This window comes from Mustelus asterias, chromosome 7 (genome assembly GCF_964213995.1).
Source record: "Mustelus asterias chromosome 7, sMusAst1.hap1.1, whole genome shotgun sequence".
NCBI classification, from domain to species: Eukaryota; Metazoa; Chordata; class Chondrichthyes; order Carcharhiniformes; family Triakidae; genus Mustelus; species Mustelus asterias.
In genome coordinates this window covers 9,625,628-9,646,897 of record NC_135807.1, presented here as the reverse complement: position 1 = coordinate 9,646,897, position 21,270 = coordinate 9,625,628, and the positions used below count along the sequence as shown (strand labels likewise).

The window sequence follows — 21,270 nt, the reverse complement described above, 5'->3', positions numbered from 1 at the left end:
GAGTGGATAGTCAGAAGCTTTTTCCCAGGGTAGAAGAGTCAATTACTAGGGGGCATAGGTTTAAGGTTCGAGGGGCAAGCTTTAAAGGAGATGTACGAGGCAAGTTTTTATTTTTACACAGAGGGTGGTGGATGCCCGGAACTCGCTGCCAGGGGAGGTGGTGGAAGCAGATACGAAAGTGAGTTTTAAGGGGTGTCTCGACAAATACGTGAATAGGATGGGAATAGAGGGATATGGTCCCCGGAAGGGTAGGGGTTTAGTTCAGTTGGGCAGCATGGTCGGTGCAGGCTTGGAGGGCCAAAGGGCCTGTTCCTGTGCTATAATTTTCTTTGTTCTAAGATAGCATCTCACCACCACCTTTTCAAGGGCAATCAGGGATGGGCAATAAATGCTGGCCTAGCCAGGGATGCCTACATCCCTTGAATGAATTTTTTAAAAGATTCAATGTAAATGGCCTTGTGTCTATGTCCTCTTAATTATTTCTGGACAAGGTTTTTTTTTTCAATAAAAAGTGCATTTATTTGTTTTGCTCACTTTTAAAAATTATTTAATGGATTGTGGCCGCTGTTGGCAAGAACAGCATTTGTTGCCCATCCCTAATTGCCCTTCAACTGAACGGCTTCCTCGGCCATTTCAGCGGGTAGTTAAGAAGCAACCAAGTTGCTGTGGTTCTGAAGTCACATGTCGAGCAGACTGGGTAAGGACGGCAGATATCCTTCCCTAAAGGGACATTAGTGAAGCAGATGGGTTTTCTCAACAATCACTAATGGTTTCATGGTCACCGTGAGCTTCATATTCCACATTTATTTAAACGCAATTAAATTCCACCAGCTGCATGGTGGGATTTGAACCCGTGTCCCCACAGCATTAGTGTGGGCTTCTGCATTACTAATCCAGTGACATTGCCACTACTCCACTGTCTCCCCCAAGTAACTCATGAAGAACTTCAAGGATAATGGTTTCAGAATCAATTCTGTTTGAAATTATGACACAAGATTAGCTAGGCATGTGTTTTGGAAAGAAATACTTGCATTTAACACTTTAACTAAAAAAAACCTCAAAATGCTTCACATAATGAACTGGACAAAACTATTCTGTGACAATAATGACCCACTAACTGCAATGAAGTTATTGGCAGATTTTCTTACAGTATTGCTCGGGCAGCATTTGACAGCCCAGCTGAGATTCTCACTGCTCATTTCAAACAGTAAGAAAACTCACAACACCAGGTTAAAGTCCAACAGGTTTATTTGGAATCACGAGCTTTTGGAGTGCTGCACTTTGTCAGGTGGCATTTCAAATGGCACAGTTGGATCTTAACATCCTCATGAACAGACAGACAGGACTGCAGTTCAACATCTCAGCTATATGAATGGTACTCCTACAAAGCAACATTCCCTGAGTGATCAAGATTGCAGAACACAACTGATCATTTACTATGATTGCTTCAATCGAAGATAAGTTAACACCCATTTGGACAAGCATGGTGTTTACTACTTGGACCATAAGACATAGGAGCAGAATTTTGTGATTGTGGTCGGTGCAGACTCGATGGGCCGAATGGCCTCTTTCTGTACTGTAGGGTTTCTATTCTATGATTTCTAGGCCACTCGGCCCATCAAGTCTGCTTCGCCATTCAGTCATGGCTGATATTTTTCTTATCCCCATTCTCCTGCCTTTATAAGACCATAAGACATAGGAGCAAGCTTGGCTTAGTGTATAATTCATTCCTTAGAAATATTGTTAGAATGAGGGAAATCTTTTGTGATGTGTGGCAAATTAACTCTTTGACAATAGTTGCTGTATTTTTATAAAGAAAATACTTTGTGTACTATTTTCCCCTCAAAGAATTGAGCAGCATATATAGCAGCGTTAGTTTTGATATTGGATTTTTCAAACAGTACAGCAATAGCTGACTATTATTATGCACAGCTTACTTAAGTAATTAAAAAACCCGGGAAACATCTGAGCTGTCTGAGTGAGCGGAGTGAGTTATGTAGAAGGGCATTATCATCATTCCACTGGTCTTTATTTGTTTCAGACTGCATTGAAGAAAATACATTTCCACTGTAGCTTGACAAAGCCTCAAAACATTTGCAGACACAGTGGCACAGTGCTTAGCACTGCTGCCTCACAGCGCCAGGAACCCAGATTCATATCCGGCCTTGGGTCACTGTCTGTGTGGAATTTGCAAGTTCTCCCTGTGTCTGCGTGAGTTTCCTCCCACAGTCCAAAGATGTCCGGGTTAAGGGGATTGGCCATGGTAAATTGCCCTTTAGTGTCAGGGAGATTAGCAGGGTAAATACGTGGGGTCACAGGGCTAGGGTCTGGGTGGGATTATTGTTGATGCAGGCCTGATGGGTTGAATGGCCTCTTTCTGCACTGTAGGGATTCTATGATTCTATAAAATAGGTAATATCAAACCCCTTCGCAATGTGCACCCTTTGAAGGCTTTTCTTCACAAGCATCTTTGCTGTCTGGAAGTCCAAGCGTTACTTGTGATTTGCAAGCCAAGTAGCTGGATATTGGTAATTATGGTTTGTAATGGCAACATCAGTCAAGCTATCTTAGCAGAGCCCTCAAGCTCTGCAGAGCTGGAGACTGATTTTTACAAAGACTGCATACTCTTGGCCATTCCTCAACATTTTGGGTGATGTGCAACAATAAACGTGCTTGCATTTCAACATGTCTCTTCCAAGACGATTACTTATTCTATCTCTTATATAATAATCTCGCATTTCCTTTGACTGCTCACTATTGTAACTATATCCTCTGAAAGGATGGGTTCATTTCACAATTACAGCAAATGAAACACACAGCACTACAAACAAAAAAACATCAATACACTGGGCAATACAAATGAGAACTGTATCTAATTTTAAGCTGATTTTGTGGTTACAGCTGATGAAAGACTGAAGAATTCATCTGGAATTCTGTAACTATATGCATTTCAATTTAACTTGCATTTGAATCTACAGGTTTGTGCAGTACACAAAACTACGGTTCACTGCAAGAATCACTTGGAGTGAGGGTATTCATGCTGTGTCTATTTCTACATCTGTATCTCCAACAACAGAGGATCTAACCATCCGACCTTCACATTCAGAAGCATCACCATCACCAAATCCCCCAATATCAACATCCTGGTGGTTACCATTGACCAGAAACTGAACTGAAATAGCCAGATAAATACTGTGGCTACAAGAGTAGGTCAAAGGCTAGGAATTCAACAGCAAGTAACTCACATTTTCACTTCCCAAAGCCTATCCAATAACTTAGAAGGCACAAATAAGGAGTGTGATAGAATACTCCCCGCTTGCCTGCATGAATGCTGCTCCAACAACACTCAAGAAGCCCTACACCATCCAGGACAAAACAGTCCGCTTGATTCCACAAATATTCAATCCATCCACCACTGATCGAACAGTAGCAGATGCACTGCAGGAACTCAGCAATGTTCCTTCGGCAGCACCTTCCAAACCCACAACCACTACCATCTGGGAGGACAAGGTCAGCAAATACCTGGGAATAACACCACATGGAGGTGCCCCTCCAAGTCATTCACCAGCCTGAATTGGAAATATATCGCTCTTCCTTCATTGTCGCTGGGTCAAAATCCTAGAACTCCCTCCCTAACAGCACTGTGGGCATACCAACACCACCTGGACTGCAGCAGTTCAGGAAAGTAGCTCACCACCACTTTTTCAAGGGCAGCAAGGGATGGGCAATAAATTGTGGCCTAGCCAGCAATGCCCAAGTAAAGAAAAAATATTGTTCAAAGCATGGAACACACATGAAACATTGCTTTCATTGCAGAAGACTTTAAAGTTGGTTAGGTACAATATATGATTGATTACTGGGTAAGGGTATTAAGGGTTACAGAACCAACGTGAGTAGATTGATGTTGAGATATAGATTAACCTGATCTAACTGAATAGTGAAATAGATTGAAAGGACTGAATGGCCTATTCCTGTCCTTATATTTTGAAATCCAAACATTTGCTGATGCAAAATGTAATGTTTAAAATAGATGAAGATTATCAGTTGGGTTTGCAATATGCTTATGCTTATGTGTGAGGAGGGATTAAACAGTTTGGGCTTGTACTCGCTGGAGTTTTGAAGGATGAGAGGGGATCTGATCGAGGTATATAAAATTTTAACAGGGATTGATGAAGTAAATGTAGACCAAATGTTTCCTCTTATGAGGCAGTCTAGCCAAGGGGTCACAGGTATAGGTTGAGAGACGGTAGATTTTAAACTGAGATGAGGAGGAACTACTTCTCGCAGAGGGGGGTGAATTTGTGCAACTCGCTGCCCCTTAGCACGGCGGAGCCTGAATCATTGAATGGTTTCAAGAAGGAGCTAGATATATTTCGAATAAAAAGGGTTAAGGGGATATAGGGAACAGGTGGGGAGGGTGTATTTGAGACCAGGGAGAGATCAGCTATGATCTGATTGAATGACGGAGCAGGCTCGAAAGGGCTGAATTTGCCTACTTTTGCTCCTAATTCCTATGTTCCTAGGTTACTGGAAGTTATATCTATTAAATGCAGGGACCAGCCCTCTGCAGATAAAAGTAACATGTCCAGATATTTTTGAATTAAATAAAAGCATGGGGGACAAGAGTTCTCTGGTGTATTCACCATGGCAATGCCTCAGCCAACGTGTCAACCAATCAGTACCCTTTGCTCATGCAGTAAAAATTGTTGATTTGCAACGGCTCAAATTTAATCACCAGATATCAAGGTGGCTTTAAACTGCAGAATGATCTTAGCTAGACAGCAGTAGAGGTGAAGTTGGACAACATCCCCATGCCCAATCATCATCCAGTAACTATTGTTGTAAGTATGAGTGCATTTGTTTTAATATCACGAGAATAGAATGAAGCACAGCTGCAAAACCCTGTAGTCAAGGAGCCTATAATGTTCACAAATAATGGGACCTTCAGTAAAGTATTGTGGATGGCTAGAATCCAGGGAAATGTATCTCAATAAAAAGTCCATGAATTCAGAAGAGTGTTGGAATATTAACAAGGAAAAAGCCTACCCTTTGGTATGTAGTGCAATTAAACATGAACCAAAGGAAATTGAATCTGCTATTTCAGCTGTCGTAGATACATTAGGAATAAACCAAATGGCAATAACAGAGCATTAAAGAAATAGTTTAGGAAAACCAAATAAGCAACATTCCTCTTACAGGCATAAAAGTGACTTTGAATACAGGTAGCAGTCACAAATATACTTGATCTAAAGTGTGTTAATAGTCTTGAAATTTTCAGAAAGATTTTTGATTCGATTTGATTTATTATTGTCACGTGTATTAACATACAGTGAAAAGTATTGTTTCTTGCGTGCTATACAGACAAAGCATACCGTTCATAGAGAAGGAAACGAGAGAGTGCAGAATGTAGTGTTACAGTAATAGCTAGGGTGTAAAGAAAGATCAACTTAATGCAAGGTAAGTCCATTCAAAAGTCTGACAGCAGCAGGGGAGAAGCTGTTCTCGAGTCGGTTGGTACATGACCTCAGATTTTTGTATCTTTTTCCCGACGGAAGAAGGTGGAAGAGAGAATATCGGGGGTGCGTGGGGGCCCTTGATTATGCTGACTGCTTTGCCGAGGCAGCGGGAAGTGTAGACAGAGTCAATGGATGGGAGGCTGAAAGCGAGAGTTCTCAGGAACCATTGTGAATGGTTCCCTGACACCTAATCCCCCCACTGTCCAACTCTCCAGGTATTCCCCTACTCTCCCCATCATGAAACCCACAAAATTTACTTTTTTCTGGACCGGGGGCAGGGCAACCCCAACCTTCTAGTGGGGCCTCAAGGACCTCCGGTTCCTACTGGTGAGGCCACCACATCAGGTCCCTGTTGCAGGTGAAGACCAGCGATAGCACCCGGGCTCACGAATAATATTTAATTCAGCTTTAAAACAGATTTCGATCAGCCTCGTGGCCTTCCCTGGTGCGAGGCTGATCACACCAGATATCCGGGGTCGGTAAGGTCGCAAGAGGCGAGAACCCGATTAAATAGAATGGCTTATTTGCAAAATGTGCAATTGCTTTTCAGGCTATAAGACAGTGACAAGGCAAAGAAGAAGATGGGAGGAGGAGCTGGCCGTTTGGCCCTTCGAGCCTGTTCCACCATTCAATAAGATCATGGCTGATCTGGCTGTGCTCTCAGCTCCACTCTCCTGTCTGTCCTCTTAACTCTTGACTCCCTTGCCTCACAGAAAAATCTGATAGTATGTGCATTTTCAGGGAGCAAGAAAATTCTAAGGTCTAATATCTCTTAATCCAACTAAAATACATCTATGGCTTGCCTTTATCATGATGGCAATAGGTTACACTTTGGTATTTGATTTCAATAGTTACAGAACACAATATCCCTGGCAAATTAAATGCAGACAGATAGCACTCTTCAAATACTGATCCCATCATGATCCCATTACCTGTTGTCTTTGTTTCACATTCCCTTTCTGAGGTTGCTGAAGAAGCCATGTGTAGAAGATAGGGTCCACATTGACTGCAATTCCCTGCAAGCTGGCCAAAAGAACAGCTCCTAGAAGAAAAGGTGAGACATTATTGTTTAAATTACTAACAACGCATCACACTTTAGCCATTAGATTAGTTTAGAGTCAAGTCGAATCTAAAGTATGTCATAATGAAAGGGAGAAGCTTTAACTGAATACTATTTCTCTAAAGCTAAGTTAAAGTAGTCATAAGGACCTTTAAAAAGCTGTTCACATATTCTTAAAGATGGCAATCAATGTTATTTGTTACAATTGCCATAGAGTGATACCTTTGAAAAAGAACTTCCAGTTAATCGCTGAACCGATGACAAAACAAGATTTCACCTTTTAATATGATTCGTGTTCCAAAAGGCTAAAAGCTCGATTGACTCAACATTATCTTTGTCGTCAACCTACACTTCATACCACAAGACAAAATTTCTAATATAATTGAAAACCCACTATTAAATATGCATTACGTTGTCTTTGATTAAATTCTACCAGAATGATTTTTAGCTCCTGAAGTATTACTTCTGATCTTTTCCTTTCCAGCCTCGAAACCTTTAACTCCAGAACTGTCTTTCATGGTGCAAGATTTCTGGGAGATTTCTCCCTCTAGCTAAAGCTAGGCAAATCATCCAGTCTCAATTCAACTCCCACGAATTTGGTCTTTTTAATCTCATTGCGAGCATGCATCCACAACACGATGCGTCATACAGACTATCGGCCCCTAACTGCTCTCTCATTCCCAGACCTTGGCAGACTAATGTCTCTGTGATATACAAAGATATGTTCGGAAAACCTATAATGCAATATCACAATGGCTTCCTCTGTACACTTCTCTTCCCCTAAGTTCATCACCACAGCAACATGAATCACATGGGCTTTGTATCCAGGTGGAGACACTGATTAATTATCCCTGAGATTCCCCCCCGTCCCCAACCGAGACTGCAGTCTCACACCAGCCAGATTTCAATTCACAATGGTTTGAGTGCATAGGGAGGCACTTTGAAAGTTACCTGGGGTTAATTCAAATAGTTGAGGATTAAAGACAACCATTCCCCTACAACTTTCTAAACACTCTTGCATTTTAATCGCTGAGAGAACAAATGTTTCACGTATGCAAGCACACCTTCACAGAAACCTCTCGTGAACGGGAGGTTTATACAACTGAAAGGATACTGACTGGTTCAAATTCAATAGTGTAGATAATAATGCACTAAATATCTACTGGCGTCAATATTCAGCCAATAAATGGGTCAAATTACATTGGCTGGCATTGGACAAGAGTGAGTCTTCCTTTTGGATCAATTTTTTAAAGCTCTTGACATTTTTTACTGACCTGCGCAATTGTAACCAACCCAACTGTAAAAATAACACAATTCAAATATGTAAATATAAATATCTAACAGTATATGCCTCATAAAATGTGTTCAATTTACCATGACCTCCAGCATGTAGCATGTTATTTAAACAGAATCCCACTCCTGTCAGCAAGAACCATTTCAGTGAATGAATGTGAGAAAGATTCCACAGTACTAAAACGGTTGTCAAATGCCACAAAGAATTCTTCATCTCAACTTACACGTTTGCAAAGCAGCTTGTGACACTAGACAGATTCATTATTACCTCTTGTGCTTTTGTTTTCTATGTCTCCTGTGGTAAAACCAAAAACTCCAATTTTTTCAAAAACAGTCATTACGGATTGCTGCCTTTACTGCTCAGCTAATCTCAAGAGCCCGCTCCTTCTGCTAAAGTGTCCCATTGTCTAACATTATTACTGTTCATCATCGACATTCTGTGGTGTCAGCTGTGGTTCAGTTGTTAACACTTTTGCCTTGAGACAGAACTGTACTCAAGTCCCACTCCACAGGCCTGAGCACGAAATCTAGGCCGACACTGCAGTGTCAGATCAAAAGAGTGCAGCACTGCCTGAGTTGCTGCTCTTCTGATGAGACATTAAACTGACATCCTGCCTGCCCTCTCAGGTGGACCTAAAAAGATCCTAAGAAACTATTTTGAAGGAGAGCAGGGGAGTATTCATAGAATTCTGCTTTTTAGCCTCTCCCTGATGTCTTGGCCGATATTTATCCATCAACCAACATCACTGAACAGATTATCCGGTCAATCTCATATTACTGATGGTGGGACCTTGCTGTGCCAAAATTAGCTGCCACAATTCCAACATTACAACAGTGACTTGCATCAAAAGTGGTTCATTGGCCCTAAAATGTTTTGGGATGTTCAAAGACTGTGAAAGGTGCGATATAAATACAGGACTTACTTTCTCCTTCTAGGTGGCACGGTAGCACAGTGATTAACACTGCTACATCACAGCGCCAGGGACTCGGGTTTGATCCCCGGCTTGGGTCACTGTCTGTGTGGAGTTTGCACATTTTCCCCGTGTCTCTGTGGGTTTTCTCCGGGTGCTCCGGTTTCCTCCCACATTCTGAGAGACGTGCTGGCTAGGTGCATTAACCCGAACAGGCGCCGGACTGTGGCAACTAGGGGAATTTCACAGTAACTTCATTGCGGTATTAATGTAAGCCTTACTTGTGATGAACACATAAATAAACTTTTAACTTTATTGGGCTTTACTCGAGAAGAGGATGGATACCCACGGAATCAGATTAAAATCCTTCACTGAAGTGTGAAAGATGATTATCAGGAATGCCCCAGTGTTTTTTACTGGGACATTCATACACCCATCATTAAATTAATAGGGGATTTTCACAGTAACTTCATTGCAGTGTTAATGTAAGCCGACCTGTGACACGAATAAATAAACGTTTTTAAAAATTTAGAATGCAATAAATGCTGAAAGCTATATGAACTTATGTTATCCTGTTCTAGGAATGAATATAAAAACCACTATAATAACTTGTTAAAAAATAACCTTTTAAAGAAAATATAACAGAATCAAGTCATCGGAATTGAGAGTGTTGCTCAGTGGCCTTTTTTTTAGTTCATTTATTAATCACAAGGCTTACATTAACACTGCAATGAAGTTACTGTGAAAATCCCCTAGTCGCCACACTCCGGCGCCTGTTTGGATCAATGTACCTAACCAGCACGTCTTTCAGAATGTGGGAGGAAACCGGAGCACCCGGAGGAAACCCACGCAAGCAAGGGGAGAATGTGCAAACTCCACACTGACAGTGACCCAAGGCGATCCTGCTCCTAATTCGGATGTTCGTCAGTGCTAAGGAGAAAATTAGGCTATAAAAATGATCTCATTGTGGTGAACCATCGTTGGTTCCCACTGTGGGGTTGTTCTAATGTTGTTGTTGGGCTACACACTGTGGGATTGTTCTAATGTTGTTGTTGGGCTAGGGTGGGATTAATACACCTGTGGTTGTTACTGTTGTGGCACATCCCAGTCGGGCTCCGCCTCCTGGGAGAGGTATAAGACCCCCTGCTCGGGCGGGACCTCGTCAGTCTGGGATGGTGTACTTACGTTCTAGTAGTTCCATTGTTAGGCAATAAAAGCCTTCAGTTACCGAAGCCTCGTGTCTTGAGTTCAATTGACGTGCATCAATTTTATTGCCTAACACTAAGCTCTCGACGGAAAGGAGAGTATGGAACAAATCTTAAAGCCAGAGCGTCTGACGCTGGATCCACGTGCGGTGGGCGCCTCTAACACCTTCGACCACTGGCTGAAGTGTTTTGAGGACTACCTGGCAGCCTCCGCAGCGGTCATCACAGATGATGACAGACTCCGGGTCCTCCATGCGAGGGTAAGCGACACTGTCTACCTCGCGATCCGTGCGGCCACCACTTACCCGAGGGCCCTCGAGCTTTTAAAAAAGCGCTACACGAAACCTCCCAATGAGATCCACGCTCGTTACCTCCTCGCTACACGACGTCGGCAGTCGGGCGAAACCGTGGAGGATTACGCCAATGAGCTCTTGCAGCTTGCCAGGGGCTGCGACTGCAAAGCTGTGTCGGCTGAGCAGTATATGTATGACCTCGCCCGAGATGCGTTTGTGGCAGGGGTAGGATCTTCGTACATCTGTCTCAAGCTGCTAGAAAAGGGGAATCTCAACCTGACCCAAGCTATGGAAATGGCTGAAATGCTTGAGGCGGCTTCGAAGAGCTTGGTCCTGTATCCGGAGGACCACGTGGAGACAACGTGGCAGGAGCAGTCACAAATCCCTCCTCGCCCCACGGGCTCGAAGTGCAGTGTTATGGCGTGCTCCCATGTAGACCCGACGACGGCGGCAGCCCCATGCGGCCCGCGGTGCTACTTCTGCGGAATGGCCAAGCATCCACGACAAAAGTGTCCTGCTAAAGCGGTGGTCTGTAATCAATGCGGTAAAAAGGGGCACTACGCGAAGGTGTGCAGATCAAAACCCAAGAACGGCAGTGCAGCCTGTGACCCTTCAGAACGGGGATCATCACCATCGACGTCGAAGTACCCACGGGGTTCGTCCACGTGCGAGTCCAGGACGACGCCATTGTGGTCGACGGAGTCGGAGGAGGATGACCACCGGGAGTCGCTACGCTTGGCGCCCTCAACCATGTGCGATTCATGGGGGCGGCCATTTTGGTCGACGACGACCAGGAGCGACCAGCAGGGGTCCTCAGCATCGACCTCAGCTGCCTGCAGTGACGTTCAAGGGCCAACGGTGGCGTCGATCACCCTGAACCAGGCTAAGCACCACAGGCTTGACTGTTCAATGATGGACATAGAGGTAAATGGTCGTGCAATTTATTGTCTGTTTGACAGCGGGAGCACTAAGAGCTTTATTCACCCTGACACTGTAAAGAGGTGTGGACTCCAGATTCAACCTGCCAAACAGACAATCTCTATGGCATCACGGTCCCGGTCTGTCCCTGTTCAAGGACGTTGTGTGGTAACTCTGAAAGTGCAGGGCACAATTTACGAGCGATTCAGGCTCCTTGTGTTGCCGCATCTTTGCGCACCAATTCTCCTCGGACTAAACTTTATGGTCCACATGAAGAGTGTGATCCTACAGTACGGTGGGCCACTCCCTTCGCTGACAGTAGGGGAACAGCTGCAGTCTCCAAATTGTCCAAAGCGCCCCGCATGCAATCTTTCCACATTAAAGATCACCACACCCTCTTTATTCAAGAATCTGGTACCAGGCTGCAAGCCCATCGCTACTAAAAGTAGGCGTTACAGCGCTGAAGATCGGATCTTCATCAGATCTGAGGTTCAGAGGCTCCTCAAAGAAGGGATCATACAGCCCAGTGTTAGTCCGTGGAGAGCACAGGTTGTGGTGGTTAAGAGCGGGAACAAACCCCGGATGGTCATTGATTACAGTCAGACCATTAATCGATATACGCAGCTGGATGCGTATCCTCTCCCGCGCATATCTGATATGGTCAATCAGATTGCGCAGTACCGGGTGTTCTCCACCATAGACCTTAAGTCCGCCTACCACCAACTCCCCATCCGCCCAGAGGACCGACACTACACGGCTTTTGAGGTGGATGGTCGTCTGTATCAGTTTCTTAGGGTTCCATTTGGTGTCACCAATGGGGTCTCGGTCTTCCAGCGTGCTATGGACCAAATGGTGGACCAGAACGGGCTGCGGGCTACCTTCCCGTACCTGGATAATGTCACCATCTGCGGCCGTGATCAGCAGGACCATGACACAAATCTCCAGAACTTTTTACGCACTGCATCTCGCCTGAATTTGACCTACAACAGGGAGAAGTGTGTATTCCGTACGCGCCGGTTAGCCATCCTGGGATACGTAGTGGAAAACGGGGTCATTGGCCCTGATCCCGACCGTATGCGCCCCCTTGCTGAACTTCCTTTGCCCGCTAGCGCAAAAGCACCGAGGAGATGCCTAGGCTTCTTCTCCTATTATGCGCAGTGGGTCCCCAACTACGCAGACAAAGCCCGTCCGCTTATTAAGTCCACGACTTTTCCACTCACGCCAGAGGCCCAATTGGCCTTCAAGGCATTGAAACACGACATTGCGAAAGCCACGATGCACGCGGTAGACGAATCCATCCCTTTTCAAGTGGAAAGCGATGCATCTGATTTCGCCCTGGCCGCCACACTAAACCAGGCAGGCAGGCCCGTCGCGTTTTTTTCCCGCACCCTCCAAGGTCCCGAAATTCGGCATTCAGCGGTGGAAAAGGAGGCCCAGGCCATTGTGGAGGCCGTCAGACACTGGCGCCATTACCTGGCGGGGAAGCGGTTCACCCTGATCACGGACCAGCGGTCCGTGGCGTTCATGTTCAATAACACGCAGAGGGGCAAGATCAAGAATGACAAGATCTTGCGGTGGAGAATTGAGCTCTCCACCTATAACTACGATATTATGTATCGTCCAGGGAAACTCAATGAGCCCTCGGATGCCCTCTCGCGCGGAACATGCGCTACTATGCAGGAGGATCGCTTGAACGCCCTCCATAATGACCTGTGCCATCCTGGGGTCACTCGGCTCTACCACTTTATCAAAGCCCGCAACCTGCCTTACTCGGTGGAGGACGTCAGGTCAGTGACAAGGAGCTGTCAGATTTGCGCGGAATGCAAACCGCACTTTTACCGACCTGACCGGGCACATTTGGTCAAGGCCACTCGCCCCTTCGAGAGGCTGAGTGTGGATTTTAAGGGCCCCCTTCCCTCAACAGATCGGAACGTGTACTTTCTGAACATAATAGACGAGTACTCCCGGTTCCCGTTTGTTGTCCCCTGCGCGGACACGTCGACTGCCACGGTGATCAAGGCATTCCGCGATCTTTTTACCCTGTTCGGGTACCCCAGCTATATACATAGCGACAGGGGCTCGTCGTTCATGAGTAATGACTTGAGGCAATTCCTGCTCTCATACGGGATTGCCTCTAGTAGGACCACGAGTTACAACCCTAGGGGCAATGGACAGGTGGAAAGAGAGAATGCTACAGTCTGGAAGGCTGTCCTATTGGCGCTGAAGTCCAAAGGCCTTCCAGTCTCCCATTGGCAGGAGGTCCTCCCAAATGCGCTTCACTCCATTCGCTCCCTCCTGTGTACGGCAACCAATGCTACTCCCCACGAGAGGATGTTCTCATTCCCTCGGAAGTCGTCCTCGGGGATATCTTTACCAGCCTGGTTGACGTACCCAGGACCCGTCCTTCTGCGGCGACATGTAAGGGCCCGCAAGTCCGACCCCTTGGTCGAACAGGTCCACCTCCTCCACGCCAACCCTCAGTATGCCTATGTGGCATATCCTGATGGGCGAGAGGACACAGTCTCGATCCGAGACCTGGCGCCCGCAGGGGACGTAGCAACTCCTGTCGCTCCCATACCCCCAGTGACGAATCCCTTATCCCTTATTTCTTCCCCGGACGTGGCGCGGTCAGCACCGGGACCAGTGCTTAACAGTTATACTCCAATGTACAGCTTGCCTGAGACCCGGAGATCGGCGCCATCGCAGAATGTACCGGGATCCCCTGCACTACCGCTTCATCAGGGTCAACCGGCCTGTGAGTCCGCGAGAGGACAGCCGGACGCTGTTTTGGAGAGAACGCCACCGCAAGCACCTACTCCGGTGTCACCGCCGGTATTGAGGAGGTCACAACGACGGTGCGGTCCTCCAGACCGTCTGGACTTATAATCTGTTGACTTTTTTTTTAGTCTGTTTTCGCACCCCACCGGCCTTTGTTCTCAAAGGAGGGGTGAATGTGGTGAACCATCGTTGGTTCCCACTGTGGGATTGTTCTAATGTTGTTGTTGGGCTAGGGTGGGATTAATACACCTGTGGTTGTTACTGTTGTGGCACATCCCAGTCGGGCTCCGCCTCCTGGGAGAGGTATAAGACCCCCTGCTCGGGCGGGACCTCGTCAGTCTGGGATGGTGTACTTACGTTCTAGTAGTTCCATTGTTAGGCAATAAAAGCCTTCAGTTACCGAAGCCTCGTGTCTTGAGTTCAATTGACGTGCATCACTCATAAAAGTAAAGAATTTGAACAGGTGTTTGAACAGGGGCCTCGGTTCAATTTAAAATTTGCCCATCCCAAACGATGAAAATTTAGCAACTCAATTAAAGTTCAACAAGCCGATTTATAACTTGTATTTTGAGGACCCATGATCTGTACCAAAGGTTCCAGAAACAGTTCAGAAATACTGGCTTCTTTGTGCGGTCGAGAGTCTGAGCTATTAGCACTGGATATTAGGTTGACTCACGGCAAATCTGCTGTAAATCACAGCGGGGGAAATATCTCGCTCTGCTTAATTTTAGTTCAGGCGCGGCCAGGAAAAAAGTGTGCATTGTTACTCAGCCCACTGCCAAAGTGGCTCAGTGATCCACATTCCATACAGGCTTCAGCAATTAGCTGTCCCAGGGTACCGCAATCATTTTTAGTTACATCCCCAGTATAAGAATGAAAGCTGAAACAGAAATTACAGATCTCAATTGAAAGGTATTAAAAAAAAACTTGTGCAGTTACTGGTGGTTTCGTAATATATCCAGCAAGCCAATACCATCTCCTTGTAAAGTTGCAATTTCCCAGGGACAGAATGTCCTGCGTTTTATCTTCAATTCATTCAGGGAACCAGACCCAAAAGAAGGCAAGTGATTCAAAGTTCAAACAGTAAAATCTTATCCTTTCCCCGTTTATTTATCAAGACAAAAGCTTCCATTATCTTTGATGCCTTTTCAAAAAAACATTATAAATCAAACAATTACCCCAGCGATCCTAAACTAACTAAAAAGGGAACACAGCTGCAGCGAGCTGCACGTTATTGAAAACCGTGCTTGTCGGTGCCTCATCTACGAAAGTGCATTGTTGTTAAGGTGCCAAAGATCAAAGAGCAAGTTTTAAATACATTGACTTAGCCAGTCGACTTCCTTTATCGTATCAGTATTTTTGTGAATGAGATTTCTTTTTCCTCTGGAAAGAGGATGGGTGTTGAGGAAAACATATTAAACATGCTTTTGGACAGATAACTTTCAAAGAAACATTAGAATGCCATAATAAGCTATTTAGAAAGAACTCAAAACCACCTATCCAAAAACCGGACATAAGCATTTCTAATCAATAATAATCAGTGCGGATGCGGCACTTTTGGGCAGCGCGGTGGCACAGTGGTTAGCACTGCTGCCTCACAGCACCAGGGAGCCAGGTTCAATTCCCGGCTTGGGTCACCGTCTGCATGGAGTTTGCACGTTCTTCCCGTGTCTGCGTGGGTTTCCTCCAGGTGCTCTGGTTACCTCCCACAATGTGGAGATGCCGGCGTTGGACTGGGGTAAACACAGTAAGAAGTTTAACAACACCAGGTTAAAGTCCAACAGGTTTATTTGGTAGCAAAAGCCACACAAGCTTTCGAGGCTCTGAGCCCCTTCTTCAGGTGACTCACCTGAAGAAGGGGCTCAGAGCCTCGAAAGCTTGTGTGGCTTTTGCTACCAAATAAACCTGTTGGACTTTAACCTGGTGTTGTTAAACTTCTTACTGTGTTTACCTCCCACAATCCATAGATGTGCAGGTTAGGTACATTGGCCATGCTAAATTGCCCCTCAGTGTACCCGAACAAGCGCCGTAGCGTGGCGATGAGGGGATTTTCACAGTAACTTCATTACAGTGTGAATGTAAGCCTACTTGTGGCTAATAAATAAACTTTACTTTAGCAGTGAGCAAGTGGGTGAAAAGATCAGAAGGAATGGTGCCAAATAAATTTGAGGCAATAATTCAAATAAGTAATAAGAACACATTCGTTTTGGCCCGCACGATTAGTTTTGCCTAACTTGTCCATTAAAAATAAACCTAAATGCACAAATTAATTTTAAAATACTAACATTAAAACAGACTTAATTCTAAACAATGTTTCTTTCCTAGTTTCATGGAAGTCTTTAGTTTTCACAGGAGAGCCAAGAATCCAACTTAGCATCTTGTAAAATTCAGTCACAGTATCCTGCTGACATCAAAGTTTTCACTTTCAAGGTTTCTAAATCTCGGTGGTTGGTAGATTAATAAACAGAGTTGATAATTATGATAATCGGAAGATGGTCATACTTCACGACAGACACAATCATACAACAGGGATGTAATGGAATCTGTCATCAGCTGTCGGTTGCAAACTCATGCTGTAAAGCGGAGGCCGACAGGCATATGGAAGTGTTTTCAATTGCAACCATTCAAATACTCTTGACAAGTATTGGGCTCCACGACGAGGAGTTGGAAGTGCCATTACTTCATTATTACCTCACTGAAATGTGACAGGAATCAGAATGCCCATAATTAAATGAATATAGGAATAAACCGTCAGTCTAATCAATGACATTTTAATTTCTCCATCGGATCCGCAGTTTGACAAGGACAACATAGGCAAACACTTTTCCCACGATGCCCAGCAGGACGATGTCTCCATAGTTGTTGTGATAACTGCGGTCACTGCCCTTGTTCTTGCACAAGGTCACAAACTTTGCATCAAGCACATCCCGGGACACTGCTCCCTTCCTCCAGCAGACAATGAAGTTGATGAGGGGGCTGCTGGAGTCCTGGTTTCCCATGCTTGATGAGTTCAGGCAGTAAAGCATCAGCATCTGCAGCTTTGCCATCGACAAATGGGTCAATAGCTGTGGGTTCAATATCTAACTCTGCCATGACAGGCAGGTTTTCTATAGTGTCTAGAGCTCCCTCCACGACAAGTGTTCTCCCTAGGAGTAGAATTCAAAGTAGTGTTCCACCCATCTCCCCAACTGTTTTCTGCAGTTGGGGATTACCTATGCTGTCTTCGTTTTCAAAGGAGTATCTTCTTTGCTGATGGACCTATTGCCATTTTAGGAACATAGGAATTAGGAGCAGAAGTAGGCAAATTCAGCCCTTCGAGCCTTCTCCTCCATTCAATCAGATCACAGCTGATCTCTCCTTGGTCTCAAATCACCTTCCCACCTGTTCCCCATATCCCCTTATCCCTTTTTTTAAAAAATTAGAAATATATCTCCTTCTTGAAATCATTCAACGATTCAGACTCCACTGCGCTATGGAGCAGTGAGTTCCACAAATTAACCACCCTCTTTGTGAAGTAGTTACTCCTCATTCAGTTCCATCATACATGCCCCCAGCATTCCCTGCATCGAAGGACAGTTTGACATTAATAAGACCATAACAAGTAGGAACAGGGGTAGGTCGTTTGGCCCCTTGAACCTGCTCCATCATTCAATAGGACCTTGGCTGATCCAGAATTCCTCACGTCCACTTTCCTGCCCTTTCCCCGTAACCCTTGATTCCCTTACGCATCAAAAATCTATCTATCTCAGCCTTAAATGTACACAGTGATCCTTCTGTGACAAGGAGTTCCAAAGACACTCAACCCTCTGAGAGAAGGAATTTCTCCTGATCTCAGTCTTACATTAGCGCCCGTATATTCTGAGACTATGCCCTTTGGTCCTCGGCTCTGCCATGAAGGTTTTGTTTGCCTGGTGCAATGGATTCCCACCACTTGTTCAGCAAAGAATCAAAGTGCCAAACACCCACTGAAGCAGATGGTGCGCATATTACTAGTCAAGAGCTGGCAACTTGACGTGGGCAGTGACTGACCAGTGGGAAATGATGGTCCCTCCCACCATCGGGAACAACCCAAAACACCTGTTCTCTACACCCATTGAACTGGGCCTATCACTGCAACTGCTTGTGTCTGTGTTGTGTGAATGTCTGGCAACATAACTAGAGTGTCCTCTCCAGCGCACAAGCCTAGGAAAGATTTACGGAAACCCTGGGTTAACCAAATGTCAGGGTCTCCCTCCCAACCTCCCCACCCCCCCGTTGAGTCCAAAGGAATGCTAAGCACTACATTTGGAACTGGCTTGGTTGAAAGAGTTGTTGAAAAGATGACATATTTAGACTTCAGTCTTACTTTGGGTTCTGCTCCAGATAGCCTGCAGACGTGCTAAACCTTGGAAAGACAAAAGGCAATGCCTTCTTCATATTTCAACATCTTGCCATTTACTTGGGGGTTCGTTAAAATGCTGGTTGATCACCCTTCTCTATCTGTGAATGCTACATGATTGCCTTCTGGAGCCAACCGAAGAGTGAATGACTCCCATGGGGAGATATCGCCCATCATATTGATTGTTTGTTAAAAAATGACAAAACTCAAACATTTGATGGGGAACTTAAAATATTAAAATGTTCAATCCAACTTAGCACAATTAAAATAGCAGCTTGACATAAAAATGGCTGCTATTTTGAATTCTTGCCCATATGTATAGAGTAAATAAAATGTCCTTCAGATTTCGTGAATTGGGAAGCAGCCACCCTGCCTTTAATGAGACTGAGACATTATGAATAGAAACCTTGTGAATTGAGCTCACTCTCGATAAGGATGAGTGTCGTTAGAAACATAATACATAATCAAAGTAGTTTTAAAATTCAGCTAAAAGGAGTCAATGGATGGGAGGCTGGTTTGAATGTTGGACTGGGCTACATTCACAACCCTTTGTAGTTTCTTGAAGTCTTGGTCAGAGCAGTTGTCTGAATGAGTGAAGCTCCAACAACATTCAAGAAGCTCAACACCATCCCAGGGCAATGGAACCCATTTGACTGGCACTCCATCCACCAATTTAAAGATTCACTCCCTCCACACCATTCAGTGTGTATATACAAAATCCACCGCAGCAACTCATCAAGGTGCCTTTCCATAGCTCTCTTTAAATCTGCAACCTCAGCTAACTGGGGATTGGCAAAGGCCACAGACACTTGAGGACACCACCACCTGAAAGCTCCCCTCCAAGCCACACACTAACCTGACTTGGAACTTTATTAAAGTTCCTTTACTGCCGCTGGGTCAAAATGCTGGAACTCCCTTCCTCAAAGCACTGCAGGTGTACCTATAACCACAGGGGCTGCAATGGTTCAAGAAGGTGGCTCACCACCACATTCCGAAGGGCCATTAGAGATGGGTAACAAACGTTTACTTTGCCAGAGAAGCTGACATCACATGGAAGAATAAATGTTAAAATTTACACTTCTGGTGGACTTAATGAGCTCGTCAAATCATAATCTTTAAAATAACACAAGTTTCCATAAACCAACCAAAGATTACCATCTAAAAAATTTGAACATTCATCTTTGGTGTAATGTCCCAATCCTTACGAAAAAGAATTTCAACCCCAAAAGGGATCAAAAAATATTTTTCTCTGTAATCTTCAAGCTTTCAATGGAGGGGAAAAGAAATCTACACTTAATAAACAATCTTCGTTAGTAGTTAGAAAGGAAAATAAAGAGACCACAGCTGCTGCTTATCATTAATCAGAATTCTTATCTGAGAACTTTGCAATAAAATGGCACCTGCCTGAAATAAACCTCTTGAGAGTACAATTTTCAGTTTGCTTCAAATCCTTTTGGGGAAATAAATCAAAGAAACTTAAAATCATAAAGAAGACACAAAGCATCTACCCCTTCAACGCCCGATGATGCACAGACTGCAGGCACAGAGAATTCTGCAAAAGTAGAGCTGTGGTGGGAAGATCCATACAACAGTTCTGGGTTAGCACAGACCTTGGAACTGAAACCCAAGCTTCTGAGACTGAGCTTAGAGGAGGCATTAAAAGACACAAAAGGCAATCAGCAATTTCATGCCATTGTGAAAAGTGTTTCATATGGCAAGTGAAAGTGACAAGAGATGATTCGAGTCTGCTGTAGGATTCGTTCATTCCTTTAGAATAGACGTAAGCACAACTGTTTCAAAGTGAAAACTTCTTTATTAAGCATCCCTTATAATTAGCATTTTACAGAGAGCAAAAGAGATGAATTTTACTGGTAAGAGAGAGAGAGAAGAGAAAGAGAGGTCTTGCCTCAAAAGCTTGTACAGTGTTCAAACAGCAACTGAACACCAACCGAAAATACATAGATGTTACCACAATATAACTAAATACCTATCTTGTGTTATGAAATTACTGGTACAGACTGTGTCTTAGCGGCAAAGACAATGGCATCTGTGGCCATGAAACACTGCTGTTTACCTTACATTGTACTTTCAAAGAATGTAGCCAATTTTCTAGGCTAAGCCCAGAATTCCACACTGATGTGACCAAATTAGCTTAAGTTAGCTTAAAGCAGAGCACAATTAGTTACATTAGCCAGAAATACAGTAAAATGAAGCCTTTTAACTGGGCAAACCAGACAGAGGGTCCCACATCTGCCAAGACTAATGACCAAACATTGACTCTGGCAAAACTGAAGGTCAGTAATTTGGTCCAAGTTCCAATTTGAAGGCAGCAATACAAGGACTGCTTATGGCCTGGGAGAAACATGCCGCCAAATTTCAGCCAAAAAATGTTGTTTCACATGGTATAATGCTCATTTTTTAAAAACTCTCAGGGGGGATTCTTCCTGTGGCAGGCGGGGGTCAGACCATGCAAAGGCCCACTGACTTCGGGCAAGATTTTCTGGCTTTGAGGCAAGTGCGACTGGAAAACCCCACCCACCATTTATTTTACCACGATCAGAGCCATGGAAGCTCATGACATAATAAAAACTGTAACCCAACCACTGTTTCTATCCCAACACTCTTCAGGTGTCACATTTCATATCAGCTAAATTTATATAAATGTCTTCCACCTGACTGTTCAAATTTAATATTTCTAAGTCAATGAATGAAGTAAAACTTCATAATGAAGAGAGATGACAAGCAACATGTGAACCAAACAAATTCTCCAAAATATTAGTTCAAAAATAGTTGAATCTGTCATTCTGCTTACCCCTCAGCTTATACGCTCGATAAAGGCATGGATTTTAAAGTTCATGATGGTGAGGGGGCTGCTGTTCCCCTCAGCTGAGGAGTCAATCACGAGGGGGCACAGTCTT

General features: G+C 44.5%; 1 protein-coding gene across 7 annotated transcripts in view; it reads right to left on the bottom strand.

Annotated features, from left to right (window-relative positions):
* vps13b (vacuolar protein sorting 13 homolog B) overlaps positions 1-21,270 on the bottom strand; it is a 993,302-nt gene that overhangs the window by 499,951 nt on the left and 472,081 nt on the right. For all 7 annotated transcript variants that reach the window (XM_078215655.1, XM_078215652.1, XM_078215654.1 and 4 more), the window contains exon 20: positions 6,449-6,558. In XM_078215655.1, the coding sequence (XP_078071781.1) occupies positions 6,449-6,558 (110 nt within the window). The remainder of the gene's footprint in view (positions 1-6,448; positions 6,559-21,270) is intronic.